General features: G+C 37.7%; 1 protein-coding gene across 1 annotated transcript in view; it reads right to left on the reverse strand.

Annotated features, from left to right (window-relative positions):
• The window catches only part of CTNNA3 (catenin alpha 3), a 1,724,101-nt gene that overhangs the window by 59,731 nt on the left and 1,636,735 nt on the right, over positions 1-27,635 (reverse strand). The window contains exon 15 of the mRNA XM_065919867.1: positions 15,359-15,464. Within this exon, the coding sequence (XP_065775939.1) occupies positions 15,359-15,464 (106 nt within the window). The remainder of the gene's footprint in view (positions 1-15,358; positions 15,465-27,635) is intronic.

A 27,635-nucleotide genomic window follows, 5' to 3' on the forward strand; every position in this document is an offset into this window, starting at 1 on the left:
GGCCAGCTGAATGGCCACATACACCATGAGTGTAGCAGTGTATGCATGAGACCTTTTGAAGGAGGTCACCATTCTCTTCATTACCCTCACCATAGTATGGTCTCAGGCCAAATAACACAGAGGGAACACAGCCCCGCCCGTCAACAGAAAATTGGATTAAAGATTTACTGAGCATGACCCTGCCCATCAAAACAAGACCTAGTTTCACCCTTAGTCAGACTCTTCCATCAGGAAGCTTCCATAAGCCTCCTATCCATCTCCATCGGAGGGCAGACACTGAAAACAACAATCACAGAAAACTAACCAATCTGATCTCATGGACCACAGCCTTGCCTAACTCAATGAAACTAGGAGCCATGCCATGTACGGCCACCCAAGACAAACAGATCATGGTGGAGAGTTGTGACAAAACATGGTCCACTGGAGAAGGGAATGGCAAACCATTTCAGTATTCTTGCTTTGAGAACCTCATGAACAGTATGAAAGGGCAAAAAGATATGACACTGAAAGATGAATTTCCCAGGTTGGTAGGTGCCAAATATGCTACTAGAAAAGAGTGGAGAAATAACTACATAAAGAATGAAGAGATGGAGTCAAAGCCAAAAAAAAAAAAAAAAAACACCCAGTTGTGGATGTGACCAGTGATGGAAGTAAAGTCCAATGCTGTAAAGAGCAATATTGCATAGGAATCTGGAATGTTAATTCCATGAATCAAGGCAAACTGGAAGAGGTCAAACAGGAGATGGCAAGCATGAACATGGACATTTTAGGAATCAGTGAACTAAAATGGACTGGAATGGGTGACTTTAACTCAGATGACCATTATATCTACTACTATGGGCAAGGATCCCTTAGAAGAAATGGAGTAGCCATCATAGTCAACAAGAGTTTGAAATGCAGTACTTGGATGCGATCTCAAAAACGACAGAATGATCTCTGTTTGTTTCCAAGGTAAACCATTCAATATCAAAGTAATCCAAGGCTATGCTCTGACAATAATGTTGAAGAAGCTGAAGCTGAATGGCTCTATGAAGACCTACAAGACCTTCTAGAACTAATACCCCAAAAAGATGTCCTTTTCATTATAGGGGACTGGAATGCAAAAGTAGGAAATCAAAAAATACCTGGAATAATGGGCAAATTTGGCCTTGGAGTACAGAATGAAGAAGGGCAAAGGCTAGCAGAGTGTTGCCAAGAGAAGGCACTGATCATAGCAAACACCCTCTTCCAATATCACAAAAGTAATCTACACATGTATATCACCAGATGGTCAATACTGAAGTCAGACTGACTATATTCTTTGGAGCTAAAGATGGAGAGTTCAGTTCAATTCAGTCGTGTCTGAATCTTTGCAACTTCATGGACTGCAGCACGCCAGGCCTCCCTGTCCATCACCAACTCCCAGAGTTTACTCAAACTCATGTTCATTGAGTTGAAGATGCCATCCAACCATCTCATCCTCTGTTGTCCCTTTCTCCTCCCACCTTCTATCTTTCCCAGCATCAAGGTCTTTTCAAATGAGTCAGGACTTTGCATCAGGTGGTCAAAGTATTGGAGCATCAGCTTAAACGTCAGTTCTTCCAATGAATATTCAGGACTGATTTCCTTTAGGAAGGACTGGTTTGATCTCCTTGCAGTCTAAGGGATTCTCAAGAGTCTTCTCCAAACCACAGTTCAAAAGCATCATTTCTTCTGCGCTCAACTTTCTTTATAGCCCAACTCTCACATCCATACATGATTACTAGAAAAACCACAGCCTTGACTAGATGGACCTTTGTTGGCCAAGTAATGCAAAAAGTACAAAAAGGCAAAATATTTGTCTGAATAGACCTAACAAATAGCGAGAAAAGAAGAGAAGCGAAAGGCAAAGGAGAATAGGAAAGACATACACATTTGTAATCCAGAGTTTCAAAGAATAGGAAGGAGAGGTATGAAAGCCTTTCTCAGTGATCAATACAAAGAAATAGAGGAAAACAATAGAATAGGAAAGACTAGAGATCTCTTCAAGAGAATTAGAGATACCAAGGGAAATTTTCATGCAAAGATGGGCACAATGAAGGACAGAAATGGTATGGACCTAACAGAAGCAGAAGATACTAAGAGGTGGTAAGAATACACAGAAGAACTCTACAAAAAAGATCTTCACAATGCAAATAATCATGATGCTGTGATCACTCACCTAGAGCCAGACATCCTGGAATGCAAAGTCAAGTTGGCCTTAGGAAGCATCACTATGAACCAAGCTAGTGGAGGTGATGGAATTCCAGTTGAGCTATTTCAAATCCTGAAAGATGATGCTGTGAAAGTGCTGCACTCAGTATGCAAGCAAATTTGGAAAACTCAGCAGTGGCCATGGGACTGGAAAAGGTCAGTTTTCATTCAAATCCCAAAGAAAAGAAATGCCAAAGAATGCTCAAACTACCTCACAATTGCACTCATCTCACACGCTAGCAAAGTTATGATCAAAATTCTCCAAGCCAGGCTTCAACAATGTGTGAACCATGAACTTCCAGATGTTCAAGCTGGATTTAGAAAAGACAGAGGAACCAGAGATCAAACTGCCAACATCTGTTGGATCATCAAAAACATGAGAGAGTTCCAGAAAAACATCTACATCTGCTTTATTGACTATGCCAAAGCCTCTGACTGTGTGGATCACAACAAACTGGAAAATTCTGAAAGAGATGGGAATACCAGATAACCTGACCAGGCTCCTAAGAAATCATCATGCAGATCAAGAAGCAACAGTTAGAACTGGACATGGAACAACAGACTGGTTCCAAATCGGGAAAGGAGTTCGTCAAGGCTGTATATTGTCACCCTGCTTATTTAACTTATATGCATTGTGCATCTTGAGAAATGCTGGGCTGGAGGAAGCACAAGCTGGAATCAAAATTGCCAGGAAAAATATCAATACCCTCAGATATGCAGATGACACCACCCTTATGGCAGAAAGTGAAGAAGAACTAAAGAGCCTCTTGATGAAAGTGAAAGAGAAGAGTGAAAAAGTTGGCTTAAAACTCAACATTCAGAAAACTAAGCTCATGACATCTGGTCCCATTACTTCATGGCAAATAGATAGGGAAACAGTAGAAATAGTGACAGACTTCTTTTTGGGAGGGGTGGGGTCCAAAATCACTGCAGATGGTGACTGCAGCCATGCAATAAAAGACTCTTACTCCTTGGAAGAAAAGCAATGACTAATCTAGACAACTTATTAAAAAGCAGAAACATTGCTTTGCCAAAAAAGGTCCATGTAGTCAAAGATATGATTTTTCCAGTATCATGTATGGATGTGAGAGTTGGATTATAAAGAAAACTGAGTGCAGAAGAATTGATGCTTTTGAACTGTTGTGTTGGAGAAGACTCTTGAGAATCCCTTGGACTGCAAGGAGATCAAACCAGCTAATACTAAGGAAATCAGTCCTGAATATTCATTGGAAGAATGATGCTGAAACTGAAACTTCAATACTCTGGTCACCTGATGCGAAGTACTGACTCTTTTGAAAATACCCTGATGCTGGGAAAGACTGAAGACAGGAGGAGAAGGGGATGACAGAGGATGGGATGGTTGGAGGTCATCACTGACTCAATGGACATGAGTGTGAGTAAACTCTGAGAGTTGGTAATGAATAGGGAGGCCTGGTGTGCTGCATTCCGTGTGTTCGCAGAGTCGGACATGACCAAATGACTGAAGTGAACTGAAAGGATAATCCCACAATTTTCATCAGGAGGATTAAATTGAAACTAAGTAAAAAGAAAGAGGAGACCAATGTAAAGGAGAAGGACAGAGAAAGGGAGAGAAAAGGGAATAAGGAAGGAAGAAAAGCAAGGGATTTCACCAATTTCCAGATGAGAAATTAGAAAAATAATAATTTTAGAAAGCATAATTTTCACAGGATGGAGGAGTTTATGGTAGAGCCAGTATTTGAATCCATATCTACTTGCTTTCAAATTTATGTTATTTTCAGTCACAGAAATTAAGAGAATTTAGAGTGAATATTTTTCCCTTCAAATCACAGATTACTATGGTTTACATGATTTCAAGGAAAAAGAAGTTTTGTGGTAACACTATGTCTATTTTGAAGTAAAGATTACTTATATTTTTATTGAATTCAAAGATTAACTATCTAGAATTACCTATAACAATGAAAGGCAAGACAATTTTTTTTTTACTGTGACAGGAAGTTGATCTTTATTAGGGGCTTCATGTGTGTGAAAGTCACAGGCACTGTGCCAGGTCCTTTATGTGTATAACATAGTATTCACAGCGCCACTTCACTTAGATCTAATTATTGTCATACTGTCATTTGCAAGACAGAGTGTATGACTGTAAAAAATTGAATTGAGTTTTCTCTTTCATTCACTACACAATGATCTCTTCTATATGAAATTCATTTAAAACATTGTTTTGTCTATCATGAGTAATAAAGGCTCTTATCTATTCTTTGTTCTTATGGATGGACTCAAGAATAATCTTTGACACATACAGTGTTTTATTTGTCACATGTTATTCCAGGTTCTTTATCTATATTAGCTCTCACACGACTTCATTATCTCCATTTACCAAAGGAGTGAAGTGACGCATAGAGAAGTTAAGTTACTTGCCCAATTAATAACTGATGAAGCTGGTATCCAAACTCACATGATCTGGCCTCACTCCCTACTTGTAAGGTCTCCAAACAACATTAGTCTTCCTGCCAGTTTTATCTTATATAGTAAATAGTAAATTGCGACTCTGGTTTGTAAATTGGTTTCTAAAACTGACACTTTTACCTGTATATTGTAAATAGGATTATTGTGTATTTGTTCCTTAAAGACAAACACTATATAACTTCTGCCCTGGAGAAGGAAATGACAAGCCACTCCAGTATTCTTGACTGGAGAATTCCATGGACAGAGGAGCCTAGCCAGGCTACAGTCCATGGGGTCACAAAGTGTTGGACACGACTGAGCGACTCGCTTATATAACTTCTGATAAAATCAAACTTGCAAATTAATAGTTAGATTCTTAACTGATAAACAATGCTGCAATCACCCAAGCTTAAGAAAAATCTACAGTCTCTCTTGAGAGACTTTCAAAGCCATGCTAGCAGAGTAATTCTGTTAAGGAAATAATGAGGCAAATGAGTAGAAAATTTGAACTTTTGAAATTAGAAGTTACTTGACTCTGATTTACCCTTCATTCCCAGAATTGATGAGAATCTTGGTTATACCTAAAGATAGTAGTCAGTTTTATAACTAAAGTATTAAAAAAATGTAAATTCCACACTATAAAATTTGTTTAAAAGTCTTCTTTTCTACTGACATTTGCAAAGTCTCTATGAGTCAGTTTTAGCAGCCTAGAGGCAGAATCAGGAGAATGAATCATCTCTACTTTAAGAACCTGTTGTTTTACTATTTGCCCAACCTCCATTATTAAAATCAGATTATGTTTTCCCCAGATTCTATATATTTGAATAAAACTAATTGCAAAAGTTTGGGACCTAGACGTGTAGAACATTCTTATCCTTTAGTTTACCAAAAAAAAAAAAAAAAAAAAAACAAACAAAAAAAACTTTTTTTTTTTTTCCATAAAAATACTTAGAATACTGCTAGAGATTTTCAGGCAAATTGAGCAGTAGAATGTTATCATACATTTGGTTATTATTTCCCAGTTTATTAAGATAGGAGATGTTAACCAGGACAGCTGGTTTGTGTTTCAATGCACAGATTTTTTGTTTAAATTAAGTTTTATAACCACCAGGAGACTCACTACAGACAAGCAGATGACGTGTCAGTTTAAGTGGTTTTGTCACATTAAACTGACTTTCACTCTTCTAGTTAAGATGTTTTGTACCAATACAGAATATATCATTTAGTAACAAGAGGAAAAAAGAAGAATATTTATTACCTTTCAGTTTGAATTTTAAGGATGAATTAGCAAAATGAATACCCTTAAAGACCTTTATTCCGTAAGTTAACCCCCCCCTTTTTTTTGCCCATAATAGAGTATAAACTTTAGTTAAGACATATTTTAAATGATTTTTGAAATTATAGACAATAGTTTAAATTCTGCTAACTGGCAAAGTTTGTTAAGGGAAAGTATTAGGTGTCACTGTGGATTTCTACAAGAGAAATTTTAAGCAATTAGTGATAGCAGAAGCACATTGTGTCCATGACCTTTCTCTTTCCACAGGGCTCATTTCTCCACCTATACTCCAGCCCAAAGGCTGTCTCATTTCACCTTCCTCAGAGTCACAGATCATCAGTGATCCCATTTTTTCTGTACTTTTAATGTCTTCTTTTATCCTTGAATCTTTCAACATAAAGTCCCTCAAAACAAAATTCCTCCCTCAACCCTGTAATTCCATCTTTCTCTCCTCTAATCATGAACATGGTTTCTTTTTGTTTGTTTGTTTGTTTGTTTGTTTAATTTTCAATGCCGCCCCTATTGGTGTCTTGAGTTTCCATTCTTGGGTATCTTTTCACCCTCAGTCTCTACTTGGATAACAGTATATGCTACTCTGGCTTCACCTATCACTTATAAAATAAACATGACTAAATCTCTATCATCCAACCCTGTCTTCATAAAATCCATGTACATGTTGTATTTACCCAGCCCATTTCATGGTCTTATCAAAATTTCACTCTCAACACATATAGCGAAGAGCTGACTCATTTGAATCAAATAAGTCCCTGGTACTGGGAAAGATTAAGGGCAGGAGAAAAAGGGGATGATAGAAGATGAGTTCGTTGGATGGCATCATCGACCCAGTGGACATGGGTTTGGGTAGACTCTGGGAGTTGGTGATGGACAGGGAGGCCTGGCGTGCTGCGATTTATGGGGTCCCAAAGAGTCGGACACGACTGAGCAACTGAACTGAACTGAACTGAACTTATTTAGACTTAAATGGTCTTGAGGTTAAGGCTGCTTCAAATCCATTTTTAGTTTCAACTTGGTTTGAGCATACAACCATTGAGAAAATGCTATCAACAAGATATATTTTGAACACTAATAACAATGAAAGACAAAGATGTTTCCCATTTTCATCAAATTCCTTTCCTTTAGAATTAATAGGTATAAAGTTCTGGCATAACCTACTTTTAGCTTTCTTCTGACTTCCATGAGAAATTATCAGGACTGACTTCCCTATGTATTAGATTACAACTCCAAAACTTCATGTCTCTCCCTGAAACTTGTCAACTCAAGTGTTACTTGGATAGAAATAAACTTACAAGAATGTTTTATCCTTTATAAATAATATGTATGTGGAAAGAATGGGAGAAAGATAATGCAGACAAATTTTGATTTTGGAGGAAATTTTGGTTAACTCAGCCAGTCCTTTGTAAGAAGAAACATTCCTCTTCTTTATTATTCTCCTATTATACCCAATAGCTCCCTCCTTCTAGACCCTAAAACATCTTATTTTTGGTAGTTAGGGCTACAGTTTTGCATACATGAAATAAAACTTAATATATAATCACCTTCAAAGCATTTAAGAATTTGTTTTAATGAGAAAGTCTCTGCCTTCAATGCAGGAGACCTGGGTTTGATCCCTGGGTCAGGAAGATCCCCTGGAGAAGGAATGGGCAATTGACTCCAGTACTCTTGCTTGCAAAATTCCATGGGCTACAATCCATGGGGTCACAAAGAGTCAGACACGACTGAGTGACTTCATTCATTTTAATGAGAAACTTACAAAGATCTACCAAAAAATAGTAAAACAGCATGCCTTCTAACAGGAGACTATTACTTCAAGGATGCAAACAGATAAAATATTTCAGTATTTGTCTATTCCTGTTTAATCCTGAGAACTTGCTATGCATTCATTTTTATAAAGTAAAGGTTCATTAACTTGGAGAACAAATTGAGGCATTAACTTTTCTGCTCAAAATAAATTTCAGGCAAATAACAGTGTCAAAATACAAATACTGTCACAAGATGCATCTGGGAGTTTTATCCTTAACAGACATGTTAGAATAATGAATGTTTCAGAAGTTTCTTTTTAGTGTAGTTTTATTACATGTTTTAACTCTCAGAATATCAGTAGGAAACAATTCAAATCAGGCTAGTCACCAACAATATTTTGTCAAAATAACAACATAAATTATACTTGCAGATTGTTTTGTTCATAGGTGAGTGTATCAGGAATAATTTGCCTTGCAATTCTTAATTTTGTTTTTTTAAATGTCACTTTCTTAAATTAGCATTGGTTTTCAATATATTTAACACTGAAAATTCATTTTAATTGTGCCTAGTTACGATTAGGTGGGAGTAACCAGTCGACAATCTGGATATCTTTGCATTGGAAAATTTAGATTGAAGGAGTATTAGGTTTCAAACAGAACATTCAGGAGCTACAAAGTCCAATTTTGTACTCTTCCTGTGCAAAACACTTTAGCAGATGTTCATTTTTATTGTGTTTCCTGTTCATCACTTTTCTGTTTGTGATAGGTTGCTTTTGTAACTGAGATCTTTCAATGTATCATTCCTACCTTTACCCATTCATCTAATTTAGAGGCATTACCCAGTTCATCTAATTTAGAATATCTGCTAACATGATGAATTACAGTGAAGAGTCAAAGAATAGAAAAAGATATGTATCAATAGTTTGGAATCCTAGATTTCTAAGAAGGCTACTTCTTCAATTTGTCATCCTCTTCATTCATGAGGAAAATGTTTAATAATTGTGATAAATAACAACATTCTGACCCTCAGGAATAACCTGGCTAATGGAGATAGGATTTGTACCAGAGTTCTGTAAGACTTAAACAACATGGTCTTAGATGGCATCTGCAATCTACTATAGCATCTCAACACAATTAGGGAGGCCGGGCGTGCTGCAGTCCATGGGGTCGCAAAGAGTTGAACATGACTGAGTGACTGAACTGAACAGATAAAACCCAAGAAAAGTTGGGTGATTGGAACAAGTAAGTCCATATGAAGCTTCTATATGCTAAAACAGAAGATTTTCATTCATCTCTTCCTAGTTATCTAATAGCAATAGCAAAGTAGTAAGTTGCGTATGGTAATAAACAATAACTAGTATAGGGGTATTGTGGGGTGGGTGAATGACAAACTGGAGAACAATAATAACAAGGAAGTTCTCACACTGTTGTGAAGGTACTAGGACCCATATCAGACTTCTCAACCTGGGGATCCGGCAAAAGTACTATGAATCACCAGGGAATCTGACTTTGAAGGCAAGCAGGATTTGATTACAGAACTTCCACACAAAGGGGGAAACAGAGACTGCTGGAGGCACAAACAAAACCTTATGTGCACCAAGGACCAGGCTAAAGGAGCAGTGACACCAAAGGAGACCGAGTCAGACCTGCCTGTGAGTGTCTGAGGGTCTCCTGTCTCCTGTGGAGGTGTGGGTTGGCAGCTGCCTGTCATGGGGACAGGGTCAATGGCAGCAGCAGTCCTGGGAGAAGCATGTTGAAGTAAATCCTCTTGGAGGTTGCCAATAGTCCTACCAGAGAGCCTGTAGACTTCAGGACTGGGTCACCTCAGATCAAACAACTAACAGGGAGGAAACACTGACCCACCCATCAGCAGATAAATGAATTAAAGATGTATTTAGTATGGCCCTACCCACCAGAGCAAGCCAGTCCCTCTCATCAAGAAGCTTAAACAAGCCTCTTATCCTCATCCATCAGAGGGTAGACAGAAGAAGTGAGAATTACAATCTCTCCACCTCCAGAACAAAAATTACAATTACAAAAAGCTAACCAAAATGATCACTTGGATCATAGCTGTGTGTAACTCAATGAAGCTATAAGCCTTGCCCCACAGGGTCATCCAAGATGGACAGGTCATGGTGGAGAATTCTGACAAAATGTCATCCACTGGAGATGGGAATGGCAAACCACTTCAGTAATTCTCGTATTGAAAACCCAATGAACAGTATAAAAAGGCAGAAAGATATGACACTGGAAGATGAGCCCTGCAGGATGGAAGGTGTCCACTACGTTACTGGGGAAGACTGGAGAAATAGCTCCAGAAAGAGCGAAGTGACTGGCCCCAAGTAGAAACTATCCTCAGTTGTGGATGGGTCTGGTGGTGAAAGTAGAGTCTGATGCGGTAAAGAACATTGCATAGGAACTTGGAATGTTAGGTTCATGAATCATGGTAAATTAGACATGGTTAAGAAGATGACAACAGTGAACATCAACAGTTTAGGAATCAGTGAACTAAAGAGGACAGGATTGGATGAATTTAACTCAGACTATCATTATATCATTCATTATATCTACTACTGTGGGCAAGAATCCCTCAGAAGAAATGGAGTATCCCTCATAGTCAAAAAAGAGTTTGAAATGCAGTTCTTAGGTGCAGTCTCAAAAATGATAGAATAATCTCAATTCAATTCCAGGGCAAACCATTCAACTTCAGAGTAATCCTCAACCTTTAATGCCTAAGAAACTGAAGTCAAATGGTGCTATGAAGATCTATAAGACCTTCTAGAACTAATACCAAAAAAGATGTCTTTGGAATGCAAAAATAGGAAGTCAAGGGATACCTGGAAGAACAGGCAAGTTTGGACTTGGAGTACAAAATGAAAGGGCAAAAGCTAACAGTTTTGTCAAAAAAACACACTGGTCACAGCAAACTACCTCCTCCAATAACATAAGAGATGCTCTACACATGGACATCACCAGATGGCCAATACTGAAATAGATTGATTAAAATCTTTGCAGCCAAAGATGGATAAGCTCTATACAGTCAGCAAAATAGATATGAGCTGACTATGGCTCAGATCATGAGCTCGCTATTGCAAAATTCAGGCTTAAACTGAAGAAAGTAGAGAAAAATACTAGGCCATTCAGGTTATGACTTAAATCAAATACCTTATATAGTGGAGGTGACAAATAGATTCAAAGGATTCGATGCGGTAGACAGAGTACCCGAAAACTATGGATGGAGGTTTGTAATACAATACAGGAGGTGGTGACCAAAACCATCCCCAAGTAAAAAAAATGAAAGAAGGCAAAGTGGTTGTCTGAGGAGGCTTTACAAATAGCTGAGAAGATAAGAGAGGTGAAAAGCAAAGCAGAAAGAGAAAGATATACTCATCTGAATGCAGAGTTTTAAAGAATTGCAAGGAGAGGAAAAAAAGCCTTCTTAAGTGAACAATGCAAAGAAATAGAGGAAAACAATAGAATGGGAAAGACTAGTGATCTCTTCAAGGACATTAGAGATACCAAGGGAACATTTCATGCAAAATGGGTACTATAAAGATCAGAAATGGCAAAGACCTAACAGAAGCAGAAGAGATCAAGAAGAGGTGGCAATTATACACAGAAGAACTATACAAAAAAGGTCTTAATGACCCAGATAATCATGATGGTGTGATCACTCACCTAGAGCCAGACATCCTGCAGTGTGAAGTCTAGTGGACCTAAGGAAGCATTACTATGGACAAAGCTAGTGGAGGTGATGTCAATCCAGCCAAGCTATTTAAAATCCTAAAAGATGACCCTGTTAAAGTGCTGCACTCAGCACGTCTGCAAATTTGGAAAGCTCGGTAGTGGTCATGACTGGAAAAGTCAATTATCATTCTAATCCCAAAGAAGGTCAGAGCCAAAGAATGTTCAAACTACTTTGCAATTGTGCTTATTTCACAAACAAGAAAGGTAATGCTCAAAATCCTCCTCAACATGCTCAAAATCAAGCTAGGCTTCAGCAGTCCATGAATGGGGAACATTAAGACATACATGATGGATTCAGAAAAGACAGAAAAATCAGAGATCAAATTGCCAACATCCCCTGGATCACAGATAAAGCAAGGGAATTCCAGAAAAACATCTACTTCTGCTTCATGGACTATGCTAAATCCTTTGACTATGTGGATCACAAGAAAATTCTTAAAGAGATGGGAATACCAGACCACCTGACCAGTATCCTGAGAAATCTTTATACAGGTCAAGAAACAACAGTTAGAACTGGACATGGAAAATGGACTGGTTCACAATTGAGAAAGGAGTATGGCAAGGCTGTGTATTGTCATCTGCTTACTTAATTTACAAGCAGAGTGCATCATACAAAATGCTGGACTGGATAAAGCACAAGCTGGAATCAAGATTGCCAGGAGAAATATCAATACCCTCAGATATGCAGATGAAACCACCCTTATGGCAGAAAGCAAAGAAGAACTAAAGAGTCTCTTGATGAAGGTGAAAGAGGAGAGTGAAAAAGTTGGTTTAAAACTCAACATTCAAAAAATGAAGATCATTGCATCCAGTCCCATCACTTCATGGCAAATAAATGGGGAAACAATGAAAACAGTGGTTTTTCCAGTGGTCATGTATGGATGTGAGAGTTGAACTCTAAGGAAAGCTGAGCACCGAAAAATTGATGCTTTTGAAGTGTGGTATTGGAGAAAACTCTTGAGATTCCCTTGGACTGCAAGGAGATCCAACCAGTCCATCCTAAAGATCAGTCCTGGGTGTTCACTGGAAGAACTGATGCTGATGCTGAAACTCCAATACTTTGGCCACCTCATGGGAAGAGTTGACTTATTGGAAAAGACCCTGATGCTGGGAGGGATTGGGGGCAGGAGGAAAAGGGGACTACAGAGGATGAGATGGCTGGATGGCATCACTGACTTGATGGACATGAGTTTGAGTAAACTTCGGGAGTTGGTGATGGACAGGGATGCCTGGCATGCTGCGATTCATGGGGTCGCAAAGAGTCGGACACGACTGAGCGACTAAACTGAACTGATATATATACACACACACACACACACACACACACACACACACACATATATATATCACTAGTCCATGTTGGATGGAATTGGAAATTGATGAATATTTGATCTTCTGACACTCTAGCAAATGCAGACTGTAAAGTATCATAAAATTGTTAAAATTTTTTGAGCTATTAGATTGTTCAAAATTAAAAGCAAGCAATGTTCTGGCTTTCCTGGTGGCTCAATTGGTAAAGAATATGTGTGCAATGCAGGAGGCCCAGGTTCAGTTCCTGGGTTGTGGAGATCCCCTGGAGAAGGGAATGGCAGCCCACTTCAGTACCCTGACCTGGGGAATTCATGGACAGAGGAGCCTGGCATCCTGTAAGCCATGGGGTCGCAAAGAGTCAGGCATGACTGAACAGCTAAGCACACACACCATGTTCCAGAAGATTTTTTTCATAATACCATTGACAATATAAAAATTACCTTGCTGATTTATATTATTAACTTTTATTCCACAAACAATTTCAATAATTATTTTTTCTATATTTTTGTTATTCTATCAAACAAGATCTGAAGCATAATCATAACCTTCTCAGATAATTACTATAATGAGTCAGTTTCCTTTCTTTCAATTCTGTTTCTTTACAACCCTATTTATTTTGGTCAAAATTATATCATATGAAACTACTTTATTATGTGAAATGGAAAAGGCCAGATAGAGTCATCTATAATTCTTCATTACTCAAGTGACTGCTTCTTTAAGCTTCTTTTAAAATGTCAAAGTTATATGGAAGTGAGACAATACTTTTGCTTTCTTCCATGAAATTTGAATAATGCTAAAAAAGTAATAGCATAATTTAATACAGCTATAATTTTATACAGCTACATAATTAAATACAGACGTATCTACAAGGTGACCTAATCCAATCAAAAGGACTGTTTAAGAAAAAAACAACAACTTCAGAGTGAGACAATTATTTGAACTTTGAAAACTGTGTGTTCAAAAATAAAGAGAAGCACACTGATAAGAATCACTAAGTATTTAAAAAGTTATGAGAACAAATAAATCTGTTTAATATATTATAGTTTCATTTATTCTGCTACTATTAATACTTTATCTCATAAAAGTGAATGCAATGATTCTAAAATATAGAAAAAATGGACAGATCTGGGCTTCAGTCATTTATTCATAATAGATCTTGAATTATGTTACAATAGAGTCTGTTTTTAACTGTAAAGGCTGAATATTAAAAGGGTTAATAAAATGCTCACAATGCTTAACGTAGCAAGATACTGAAAAACATATATACTACATATATGAATATGTATTTTCATGAATGCTTTAAAATATTTGTGTTATTATTTTTCTTTATTTTTCCTCCTTTATATCCCAAAATATAGTATCTAAGATAAGAACAATCAAGTTCCAAGAAAAGGAGGATAAAAAGGTTAAATAAGAAGAAGCAGCCTGATAAAGTTTCTCTTACAGTATATATGCAAGAAAAATATGAAATAGCTTCATATTAGAAAAGAAAAGTGCTTTTTTCACCAAAGGGGCATAAATATGTATTGTGCTGTGCTTAGTCGCTCAGTTGTGTCTGACTTTCACCCTATGGACTGCAGCCTGCCAGGCTTCTCGTCCATGAGATTCTCCAAGCAAGAATACTGGAGTGGGTTGCCATGTCCTGCTCCAGGAGATCATCCCAACCCAGGGATCAAAACCAGGTCTCCCACATTGCAGGTGCATTCTTTACCATCTGAGTCACTAGAAAAGCCCAAAACAATGGAGTGGGTAGCCTAAACCTTCTCCAAGGGATCTTCCTGACCCAGGAATTGAACCAAGGTCTCCTGCATTGCAGGGGGATTCTTAACCAGCTGAATTACCAGGGAAGCCCCCAATTCAAGCCCCCAGGGTTGAATAATATAAAACCTACCAAGGAATATTATATCTCAGTCTGAAATATTAACTGAATATCTAAATACATTAACTAAAGAAACTGACAGATTTTTCAATTAAAGTTAAGCAAAAGGTACCTAAGCAAAAGGTAACTCTAATGATGTAGATGCGTCTTAGAAAACTGGTATAGAGACATGAGAAATCTAAAGAAAACAAACCAAGTATTGGGAGCACCTGTAAGAATTATACACTTCCTACATTTTATATCTTCATTTCATTATTTTAATAATTATAATTTGTCTTATAGTTTTATGTAGAATATCAGAGCATATTGCTGACACAGAAAACCCAAGATAATTTTGAAAAGTACTGATTTTTAAAGAGCAAAAATGAGAAATCTAAGGTATTAAGGAAAAAAATACTAACATTGGGTATTACAGCCAATTAAAATAATTTGAGTATATTTGAAACTCAGAAGGTGATCATTTAGAATAATTTGAATATACTTAAAGCTCAAAAAATGTCTGACTAGTCAAGCCCTAAATAACAATAAAGATGATGACAATGATAATAGTAATAATAATAATAGAGCCTCAATAAATGTCTCAGAATAAATTTTCCATTTGTTGTGTATTAATTATGCAAAAGATAATTAAATAATAGTTTAGGAAAAACCAGACTGACAGAGTAAAAATTCAGCTTTGTTTTAATCAATATCAAATGACAGAAAGCAATTAGCATGGCCTTTCATTACATTCATTTATAGAGAACTTACCTGGTTGGCAATCTGCCGAGCAAGGACATCCATCCTTGATCCTGATTCTGATATCATTTTAGCTGCATAGATCACATCAGTTGTATGCTTCAGTGGTCCTTTGCCCCTTAAAGTAAAAGAATGTATGTTTGTTGCTGTGGTTCATGCTAAGACACAAATACATACCCAGATTTGCACCCTGAAGTGTAACCCATTGGCTTTCCATAGTTCAATTTTAAACAGGCCCTGATTAGATTCCAGTATGATTTTTTTTTTTTTTTAATGAAGACCTATTGTGTTAAGACTCAGGATATTCTGCCAAGAAGATGGACTCCATTTGATCTTCAGTCTCATGAGCTTCTTACGATAAACCTCAGCCTAGAGATACTTTTGGTGGATGCAAATCCCATAAGGCAAAGATATTTTCCTTATTCTAGGAGGAAACATGAGATTTTGAACAATTTATATGTTTGACAGTACATTTTGATTAGCAGGTATGCTTTTAATCCTCCTCTTTTTAATCTTTTTTTTTATGGTCTTTTGGTTAAGTGCTCTTTATCAAATTTACTCTCTTCCACAATTAGTTCAAAGTAAAATCATAGTTGCTGTTGTTCAGTCAGTCATTAAATTGCGTTCAACTCTTTGTGACCCCATGGACTGCAGCATACCAGGCTTCCCTATGCTTCACTGTCTCCCAGAGTTTGCTCAAATTCATGTTTATTGAGTCACTGATACTATCTAACCATCTCATTCTCTGGCACACTCTTCTGCCTTCAATCTTTCTCAGCATCAGAGTCTTTTCCAATGAGTCAGCTCTTTGCATCAGGTGGCCAAGGTATTGGAAGTTCAGCATCAGTTCTTCCAATGAATATTTAGGGTTGATTTACAACTGACTGGTTTGATCTCCTTGCTGTCCAAGGAACTCTCAGGAGTCTGCTCCAGCATCACAATTTGAAAGCATCACTTCTTCGGTACTTGGCCTTCAATTGGTCCAATTCTTATATCCGTATACAATTACTGGAAAACCACAGCTTTGACTATATGAACCTTTGTCAGCAAAGTAGAGTCACATTACCTTGGACTGTTTCCCCACAACAGGCTGTTTCTTACTATTTGTGAGTCAAGCAAGATAAATATCCACTTCATATCTTAGTTACCTTGGTGATACATAATAGGAGCACCCACCACATGGAGTAATTCTAGGGACCACATGAGTTAATTTCTACAAAGTGCTCAGAAAACAGCTTTAAATGAAGTAAGCATTTTAATGAGCTTTTATTTTTGTGGTTGTTATTTTAAGATAGTTTTGTTTTCTAATGCCATGCAATAAAAGTTGGGTTTATTTAGGGATGTGCAACATAGTTAAGAAGAAGTGCACTCCTTAAATAGTTGGAGTGGAATAAGGAGACATTTTTCTGTCTTTTCATTCCTCAAAAATAAATGAATGACTGACCTGAATGAACATTACTGTTCCATCCATGTAAAACTATTCCTCTTATTTCCAATTTCTAATAATCTACTGAATGCTAACATACTGGCATTTCCAATTATGTGTTTTATGTTCTTTGTTCCTAGCAGAGAATAGGACCCTGAAGAAATCACTCACTAATGCAATTGTTTTGATGCTTTCCTGGGCACAAGAAGAGTGAGGAAGGTGAGAAGAAGGAATAAGCTGGTCAGGGTGAGGAAAGGAAGATTCTGAGAGGCCAGAATACAATGGAATTGAAAAGAAGCAGAATAAAACTATTTGTCCAATACTTTATTTACATCTTGGACCTATCTTGAGGGTAGACCCCCTAATGTTAAACCTAATAAGATGTGTTGTTAGAGGAAAATCTCTGGTCACTTAAGAGACCATTCTATACTAATACAAGATAGTATTTCATTCAAAAGAAAATGATCAGAGTATTGTACACTAGAAAACCTGAACATCAAATCTATAGTAACTGGTATTTCCAAAAGACCCTTTCACTGAACTTTTTTTCATAGTGCCTCTCAAATTCATTATAAGCAAGTTTTCCTGTAAAAATTGAACATCACGGTTAAGATGATGCAAACCTGGCCTCAGGACATGGTTATCATCATACTTTTCCTCTTTGAATCTGCCAACACAGGCTGCTTTGAATTTTTTCTAAAAAATCACCATTCATTATTATAATTTTTTGAGTTGTTCTTATCAAATTTATTTTATACGTCAGTGAGGATTAGATGTTATGTACATGGTTATGTTCAAGAAAGGCACTGCATTTCATTATGCCTATGCATCTCCAGAGAAAGTTAAACTTACATAAAGCTGTCTAAGTTCCCGAAAGGCAGTGCATCAATTTTCAAGGTCTTAAACAATGGACAAAGGTTGTTTCTAAGAAGAGCGGCTAATGCTCACTTAGCTTAAGCAATGGGCAAAGCATTCCATCTAAGGGATGTAGCTAATGTACCCTTCCCCTCAAAATAATATATTTCCCCATATAAAACCCTGGGCTGATGAAAAGGAAATTACCTCAAACTTTAAATACACACCCTGTTATGAGACCACTCTCTTAAACATATGTAGAACTTAAAAGTAACAATAATATATTATGACAGACCACAATTATTCTCTTCCTCATGCTCCTAATTAAATGTATTGCCTGGCAAGCTTCCTACTGATTGCCAAACAAAATACACATTTTACAAATGATTCCACATTATGCCAAGTTCCAGAGGAAGCGGCAATTACTGAAACTATGATAAATTTTTAACATTCTCAGCCTGAAATCTGCTACGTAATGAAGGCTTTTTAAATTGGAAAATACATTCAAAGGTTGTTTTCTGCCTTCATTTTCATAATGGCTTCTCAGGATCTCCTGTCAGCAAATTATGTCTTAAATCATTGAGTTTGGATCATACAAAGAAAGATACCCAGAGGAGGAGGGGGTAGACTTTGGAGATATTTTAAGGAAACCAGAGGCCAGAAATCTTTCGTAAATAGTGGTTACAATAATAATCTATCTCTTCAAAAAGGAGGGCAGATCAAGCTCTGGAGTAGACAGTTTGCCAGCTAATCATTAAATTATATGTTAGAAGGTATAATGAGAAAGGCTGCAATAATCCAGTGATGTTGAGGCCACTGACAATTTTATTAATGCAAGTGAAAGGGATACCTTTTGAAACTTGATTTATTGGTGCAACACAAACCTCCCAGCCATTTTATATTTGGCTTGAGTCTTGAGTCTCACTCCTCTCCTTGTCCTCTCTCAGATTTTGGCATCCATCCCCTTCCCCTTTCTTTATCTTGATTAGTATGAGAAACAAGATGATATAGCTTATCAGTAACAGTTCAATTAACTAGAAATCTGGTTTAGTAACAGAAGCATATCATAGAAATTTTGAGGACTTATTTTACCTTTTTAAGGGACAGAATGTCTTTGAAATGACTTGCATTTTCTGCTACTGATTAAAAATAAAACAAAAGGGTTAATTATATCTTTTGCACTTTGTAGACCCTAAATCTCTGAAGCTCCAATACTTTGGCCACCTGATGTGAAGAGCCAACTCACTGGAAAAGCTTCTGATGCTGGGAAAGGTTGAGAGCAGTAGGAGAAGGTGGCGACAGAGGATGAGATGATTGGATGATGTCACTAACTCAATAGACTTGAGTTTGAGCAATATCTGGAAGACAGAGGAGCCTGGCACGCTGCAGTCCATGGGGTCACAAAAAGTCAGACACCACTTAGAGACTGAATAGCAATAACAAATTTTTGGTAACATAGTATCATTTCCTCTATGAAGACTGAAAACCTCCCCTTTAAATCTTTTTTCCTCTATCTTTATATAAAATAAAAGTCATGACATTGTGGCTAACATAAGAGATGGAAACAAGTATATATGATGATATACTATATATTATGATCCATAATAGTACTTAATACACTTAGTATTTTTTATGTGCTAGGTACTATCAGAGGAGAGTGAAAAAGCTGGCTTAAAACTCGACATTCAAAAAACTAAGACCATGGCATCTGGACTCATTGGAAAAGACCCTGATGCTGGAAAAAATTGAAGGCAGGAAGAGAAGGGGACAACAGAAGATGAGATGGTTTGATGGCATCACCGACTCAATGCATGAGTTTGAACAAGCTCCGGCAGTTGGTGATGGACAGTGAAGCCTGGAGTGCTGCAGTCCATGGGCTCGTAAAGAGTCAGGAATGACTGAGGAACTGAAATGAACTCAACAGAAGGTACTATCCCAAGGGAAGCCTGTGGCTCAGCTGTGAAGAATCCACTGGAGATGCAGGAGATGGTTTGATCCCTGGGTTGAGAATAACTCCTCAAGGAGGAAATGGCAATCCAGTATTCTTGCCAGGAAAATCTAATGGACAGAGGAGTCTGGCAGGCTGCAGTCCACAGGGTCACAGAGTTGGACATGACTGAGCAACTGAACATACACACATGTGCTATCTCATACAAAGACTAATTTTTATAATAATCCTATGAGTTTCAAATTATCCTTATCCTTATCTTACAGATGAGACATTTGAGGGATGGAGACATTAAATATATATTTTATCAAGTTACACAGCTAATAGGTATTGGAGACAGGATCTGAACTCATGCATTCTGGCCATAGAATCTTTTGTAACGACCAGTCTACACTATTTCCAATGAAATATATTAAGATGACACTGCTGCTGCTGCTACTGCTGCTGCTAAGTCACTTCAGTCGTGTCCGACTCTGTGCGACCCCATAGACAGCAGCTCACCAGGCTCCCCCATCCCTGGGATTCTCCAGACAAACACACTGGAGTGCGTTGCCATTTCCTTCTCCAATGCAGGAAAGTGAAAAGTGAAAGTGAAGTTGCTCAGTCGTGTCCGACTCCTAGTGACCCCATGGACTGCAGCCCACCAGGCTCCTCCGTCCATGGGATTTTCCAGGCAAGAGTACTGGACTGGGGTGCCACTGTCTTCTCCAAGATGACACTAAAATATTTAAAAAGATCTCCTTAGACATTGGTGGGAGTTATCAAGATTGAAACAGAGAGCAAGAGGAGGGTTAGACTTAGATACTAGGTGGTAAGGTGGCTCCCCACCAGAGATTTGTTCCTACACAGCAACCTCAAGGAACACAAACCAAATCTGTGTCCTAGTCCCAATAAAATAAAAGTTAACTACATAATATAGGCTTTTTGAGTTTTGTCAAATTGTTGAAATAGCACCAGTAGCCTACAGTCTTGAGATTTCTTTCTTGAGATATAACAACTTTTATTACCGATCTTAGTACCCTTTCTCTTTCTCCCTGGATTCTAATCACTAAATTCAAACCTCCACTATTATAAATGCCATACTAGACAAGAGGCTGAATGCTGATTTTATTTATAATAAACAGATTGCTATATTATAAATCATTTTCTTACCTGAGAATCTCAACTTTAGACATAGTTATTTAGATTTAGTTTAGACACAGTTATTTCATTCTAACACTCAAATTTAGTGTTGCAGTAAAGTAGAGTGAAATGAAAATAGACTTGGGAAATACATTTTGTCTTCATCCTAATACTTATTAGATATGAAAGTTTAGGTAAATACTTTGCTGGTCTGAGCTTATTGTCTCTTTGTTAAAATAATGCTAGTGTTACTTGCCACACAGTCAGGATGGATAAAATTATGTATTTTACACAATATTGGGCACTCATTAGGTGCTCAGCCATTTTTATTTTTCTAGTGCCTTTACAAAGGATATTTTATAAAAATGTACCCTTTGAATTTTTATTTTGAGAATTATAGCAATTGACAGACAATACAAACTGACTTGAGTTCCTTGCCGACAATATAACTCTGTACAGCCTTGTCCATAACATTATTTTACTAAGAAAAAAACAATACAAATATAAACCTGTAAGTTTTGTCTGTGTATACTTGTTATTGTTGTTCAAGGTTGTCCTTTAACTCCATATAGAGAGTAGAATTACATTTAATGACAGATCTTTGGTGCTATAAATGTCTCAAGATTAATGGTTTAGCTCTACAAGGATACTGGCAGAATTCTCTTACTTGTAATTCTGACTTTAGATACAAAAGAAAAAAGTAATTATTATGGAAGCAGCTGAAAATGATGAGATAAAGAGAGGTACCAGACTCAAACAAGGACATACTGTTCCTCTACTATTCAAATATGAAACTTTAATTAGTCAACTCTCTCCCTCTGGATGTTACTTTCCCTTGTAAAGTGTCATTCTCAAGTTTTGAGGGCCCTATAAAAGTCCTTGAAAATAAGCTAGTGAATTATCAGCTAGCAATCATCCTGAGTAATTAGTATCCTGAGGAATCTTTGAGATTCAAGTCTGAAAAAAGGTGTTGCCTCATGAAAGAGGTAAAATACTGTCTGAATATTGCATATGTATATACATTTTTTTCATTTCTGCTCCTCTCATTCCATATTATTCAGAAGAGCCTGGCTGCTATCAGAACATAAAAGTATCTTAAGGGCTTAACACAACAAAGGTTATTCCTCTGGCATATCACAGTCGAGGTGGATTGTGGGGTGATGGTTCATGTTCCACACAGTCATTTAAGAACTCAGACTCTTTCTCATTATAAGATAACCTAACCTCTAAGGCTGTACAGTCTCAGAAGAATTCATTGCAACCAGACATCTGACATAGAAAATGAGTGATGATTTCATGGGAAATTCTAGAGATGAGGATAAAAATTAGAACATATCACTACTACCTGCGTTCTAGAATCTAGACACATAGATAACTGCAGATAAAGCTGGAAAAAAGATTCTATTTGGACACAGGAAGAAAAGAAAACAGGGTTTTATGAACTCACAGCATTTCCTCTATATACAGTCTCAGGGGTGCTAAAATCCTCTATCTTCTTTTGTCACTTTTACAACAGAAGTCCATGCTCCCTGTGAAGGGAATTTTGGATGTCACCAAGTAGGTGAGAAAAAAATTGGGAAAATCCCAAGTGTCTTCACCAATACAGCTGAAATTATAAGAGATATACTTTGCCTGGGCAGAGGACCAAATCTATTTTTTGTTTTGAAAATGTCATGGTGTAGATGGTATATTATTAACAATAAAAATTACATAAGTTTAACTTTGTGCATGGTGATAATAGCTTTTCATATTCAATGTTGTATTTATTAACGGAACAAAAATAGGGCTTATTTTAGAGACTTTTTGGGCATTGGCCTGGGGAGAATACTTCTAAGGTTATTAGTACTATTTTAATATTATTGTTGCTACTGCAGTTGTTATTGTTGTTTGTATGTATACGGACCCTGTGTGTGTGTTTGAAGTAGGAATACCCTTCCTCATATGCAAAAACTAAATAAAAAACAAACAAACATGAGATGTAAATCTTTTATCTATTCTAAGCTCTTAAGTTTTCTAATTTATTCTCCACCTAGCAGTGTTGTTTCAAATCCTAGACAGACTTAACAATTTAGAGGAGACTTCATGGAGTACCCTTAAAGGACCAAAACCACTAAACATCTAGGTGGATGCAGAAGAAGAATTAGAATTCTTTAATTATAGTTCTATAGAGGATATAATTTATTTATGTGTAGGCAAAAAAGAGGTCACCTGGAAAGATATTTTTATTTTTGTGTTTAGTAACACAAATAGACAACCTTCTTCAGTTCTTCCTCTGAATATTTTATTATTTTCCTGTGTAATTTTTTACTGAAAGCAGATATAACCAAACTTTTATGTGTTTACTATGTTCCAAACACTGTTAAGTTACTCAGTTTTCCACAGCCAGCACTGCTGATGATGTTGTGCAGAATGTTCACTGCACACATTTAAGAGTTGCCATTCATATCATGAATACTCCCATAATTGTGCATATCATAATTTATGCAGACTTACATACTCATTCTGCTCCTAGAATCCATTCTTTCTAGTCAAGAAACAAAAGTCTAGAAGTTCAAAGTCCCTTAAATTTTCTCCAAGCTAATATATGTATATCAATTGGTCTAAATTTAAAAGCAAGGAATTCAGAGCCAACTAAAAACAAATCATGTAGGTGGAAACATCATCATAAGTCTTCTGTTAGTATGCATCTTTAAGCACGGAATAAAATGGATGGTTCTGAATTGATGGGATGTTTCATAAGCTGCAAAAAAATATACAGGGATAGAGATTCTCAGTTGTTAATCTGAGTGGGGTCCTATTAAAGTATCATTATCTATCTGAATATTCCCAAGGATCATATAATAAATAATTTCTTTTCAATTAATTTTTTATCAGGAGTCTAACATTTATCTTTCTCTTCCCCCTCCCTCTTTTTTTTCACTCTGTTGCTGCTGCTGCTAAGTCACTTCAGTTGTGTCCGACTCTGCGACCCCATAGACGGCAGCCCACTGGGCTCCTCTGTCCCTGGGATTCTCCAGGCAAGAATACTGGAGTGGGTTGCCATTTCCTTCTGCACTCTACTTGAGGCTAAAAGCAGATATATTGAGGGAAAAAGAAAGTTGGAACCGTTTTCTTTTTTTTTTTTTCCCTTCTCAATTGGATTTTTGAATTTTCGTTTGGAGGAGAGATGTAATCTAGTGGTGGGGGCCCATAATTGACCATCAGAAGTTTTCTAGAACCTACGGTGAAGCCATTAATGTTCATTTGAGAACCACAGCACTGCTGAAAATTGTGGTAAATAAGTAGAAACTTTTTTCTAGTGACCTTAGCCCAATTTTTGGTTTATTAAATAAGTTTAATATTCCACCTAAAGGTCATAGACATCTAAGAAACTTTGCTACAATCCATCATTTTTTCTGATGACAAGGACATTCTTGTATCAGTCTAAAGAAGAAACAACAGTTGGTAGTTTCATGGCTGCTGATTCTCACTGCTCCCTCTATACCCACACCTGGCATCACTTTTATCAAATGTTCTCTTAATCTTTCTTCAAGCAGTGTCTTTGTATTCATTTCCTATTGCTGCTGAATGAATTGTCACAAACTCAGTGGCCTTCCCTCATGGCTCAGAGGTAAAGAATCTGCCTGCAAAGCAGAAGACCTGGGTTCGATCCCTGGGATGGGAAGATATCCTGGAGGAGGGCATGGCAACCCACTCTAATACTCTTTCCTGGAGAATCCCATGGACAGAGGAGCCTGCTGGGCCACAGTTCATAGGATCACACAGAGTCAGACATGACTGAAGCAACTCAGCAGCAGCAGCCGTGATCTAAGACAATACAAATAGTATTGTACAGTTGCAGAAGTCAGAAGTTCTAAAGAACTTTCACTAAACTAAAGTTGAGGGGTTGGCAGGGCAGGCTCTTTCTGAAGGCTTTAAGGGGAGAATCTGTTCCTTTGCCTTTTTCAACTTCCAGTGGTCACCTGTGTTTCTTAGCTGTGGCTCCTTCCTCCATCTTCTGAGCACATCACTGCAATTGCTATTTCTGTCATCGCTTTGATGACCTTCTCCTTTCTGGCTTCTTGCTTCTTCTAGTAAGGACCTCTGTGGTTACATCGGGTCGACCCAGATAATCCAGGACAATTTTCACACCTCAGTATCCCTAATGTAATTATATAGACAAAGTCCCTATTGTCACTGAAGGTAACAGTCCCAGGTTCTCAGGATTAGAAAGGGGACACCCCAGAGGACCATTATTCAGGCTGCTACAATCCTCAAGATTCATGACCAGGTAGTCAGACTTGGTTCCTATCAGGATTTCCCTGGACTTAGACAAATCAGCTTCAACAAACTGAAAGAGGTCTGGCAGTTGCTTCTCCAGCTTGCAAGTTCTTTCTTTTTACAACTGCCAGTGAAACTTACAGGTTCTTTGTTCTTAATTGCTTGCTTGCTCTATATTCCTCTTCTGAGAATTCATTTCAAAAGGTGGGGCCTGAAGAAATTCAAAGATCTGGGGAAACCAGTTACCCAGAGAGACTATTTTTGTTCCTGGTGCTGTTCTTTTCTCACTCAGGACACAGTAATTTTAGAGTACTCTCTCTCCTGGGGCTGTCCATGAAAACACACACATCCGTTGCCTGAAAGTACGTCAAAGTCTACCATGGAGCGAGATAAGCGGAGAAGTCCTACTCTGAGGGAGATAGGGAATATTTTCCAGGTGATTATTATAAATATTTATTATTTCTTTCAGACCTACAGGTCTTGAAAATTCTGAAACATATTTTCATAAAATATTCAGAAACAATACCTGCTGCTTATGGTAAGGGGTCATTTTGGGACATTAGGTTGAAATCATTTAAGAAACCTCTTGGAAGCAATCAGTTAAGAAACTGAAATAAGGGATAAATTTCTCAGTGGTGGCTCTCCAGACTCACATGGGCAGTGAAAACTGACAAGGAAATCCATTTGTATGTGTCCTCATGCATGGGAAAGTAACCCCTGCAGCAGCAGCAACCCCTGCATCACCCCCAAACATTAGGGCTGTTAAGTCATTAGTCATCAATACTTTCTTAGGACATAATGGGAAATCTGTACTCAGCACCAGCATTTGAAAACAGGTCTTTTTCTTGCCTTCTACACATTACTTCTCTGAGTGCACACATTAATCAAAGCCAATGTACTGTAAATACAATCACACTCTCCAACTGTGGGAGTCCCTCTTTTCCCTGTTGGCAGTGGCCTCGGCATTAATCATGTACACGATTTCTTACAGAGCCTGGGCACTTTTTCCAGCTTCCCCTTAAACCACTGTGATGTAAGGACTGCTCCTGTTTCATTTAATATTGGACCGAATTTTATGGGTTTCATTTTCAATTTATGGAAATAATACTATTTAGCTTTTAATATTTCGCATTTGACCTTCTTAAAACCAATATACCAACTCACTTCTCAATCTGGTCATGGCCTGATGTTATCCTAGGGTCCAGTAGAAGAAGCATAGCAAGGTGAAAAGGCCACTAAGTTAGTAAAGACTTCCCTCATAGCTCAGTGGGTAAAGAATCTGCCTGCTATGCAGGAGATCCTGGTTCGATTCCTGGGTTGGGAAGATCCGCTGGAGAAGGGATAGGCTACCCACTCCAGTATTCTGGCCTGGAGAGTTCCATGACTGTATAGTCCATGGGATTGCAAAGAGTCAGACACGACTGAGCGCCTTTCACTTCCACTTTTATCACAGTTAACAGATTGAACACAGATGGGGTTCAGGAGTGTGGCTTGCCACCAGTATCTGGCCTTGACGCTTTGGAGATGATAAAAACTGACAGTAAGGGACTTCCCTTATGGTCCAGGGGCTAGGACTCTGTGCTTCCCAAAGCAGGGGGCCCAGTTTCAATCCCTGGTTAGGGAACTAGATCCCACATGTCACAACTAAAAGTTCAGATGCTGCAATGAGGTTAGAAGACCAAGTGTGCCACAAGTAAGATCTAGCACAGTTAAAAAAAAAAACAAAAAACTGCCAGTTAATTTTTGGTATGCTCTCCTTCCTCTATTCTAGTCAGATATAGCTGTGTTTTATTAAATTTTAGGACACTACAAGGCCTACCATTGACCTTGGGCTTATTGGGCTTACTCACACTGAGTGTGACTCGAGGTCTATGGGTTTATGTAGCTAGTCTTCTTGCTAATATGTCACTGTTGCTGCTCTCCACTGATTTACATGCCATATTACATTATTTTATCATAAAGTAACCCCAAAATGGTTTTTATTTAAGTAAAGGGTATGACTTAAAAACTTGAATGAAATAACCAGCTCTATTTTAGAAAAACATAGTGTTTTTTACTTCCTCCCCCTGTCAGGTCTAATATCAACTATTTAACTAATGCTATGTGAGACAACAGGCTTAATGTCTTCTGGAGTAAAAGTTAAAACAATATTATTGTCAAACAGTAGTCATCCAGTACCATGCTCAACTGTGTGATCCGTCTCTTGTCTGGATGTGATGGCCTTTGCCCAAAAATTGCCTCTTGCCATGGGGATAAAATAAACTCATGCCATAGCCAGGTATTTGGACCTATTTTTATACTGGATGGCTCTGTGTAGAAAGTCACATGGTCATATCAGACAGAACTGTATTAAAAGGACTTTAAACTAGTTTAGAATTGTATACTTAATGATATTTCTTATTAAACTAAAATTACAATAGAAACACATAGAAAAGTCAGAGCTGAGACCTCCATTCCCCCATTCCTTTTTCTCTATAACTTTCTAGATCCTGTTGCTCTTTGTTCAGAGTGAGTGCTTTGGCGCTGCCCCCGTGGGGTGCCTTGGGTCATGGTGTCAGGATGTATCCCACCACACATCTCCTCCACCCTTTTCTGCATGGGGTCTATTCCATTCAAGGCCTGCCAGTTCTCTCTTTCTGAAAATAGGCCTCAAAGGTTTCCAGAAATTCTTTTGAAAA

This window comes from Muntiacus reevesi, chromosome 2 (genome assembly GCF_963930625.1).
Source record: "Muntiacus reevesi chromosome 2, mMunRee1.1, whole genome shotgun sequence".
Classification (NCBI taxonomy): domain Eukaryota; kingdom Metazoa; phylum Chordata; class Mammalia; order Artiodactyla; family Cervidae; genus Muntiacus; species Muntiacus reevesi.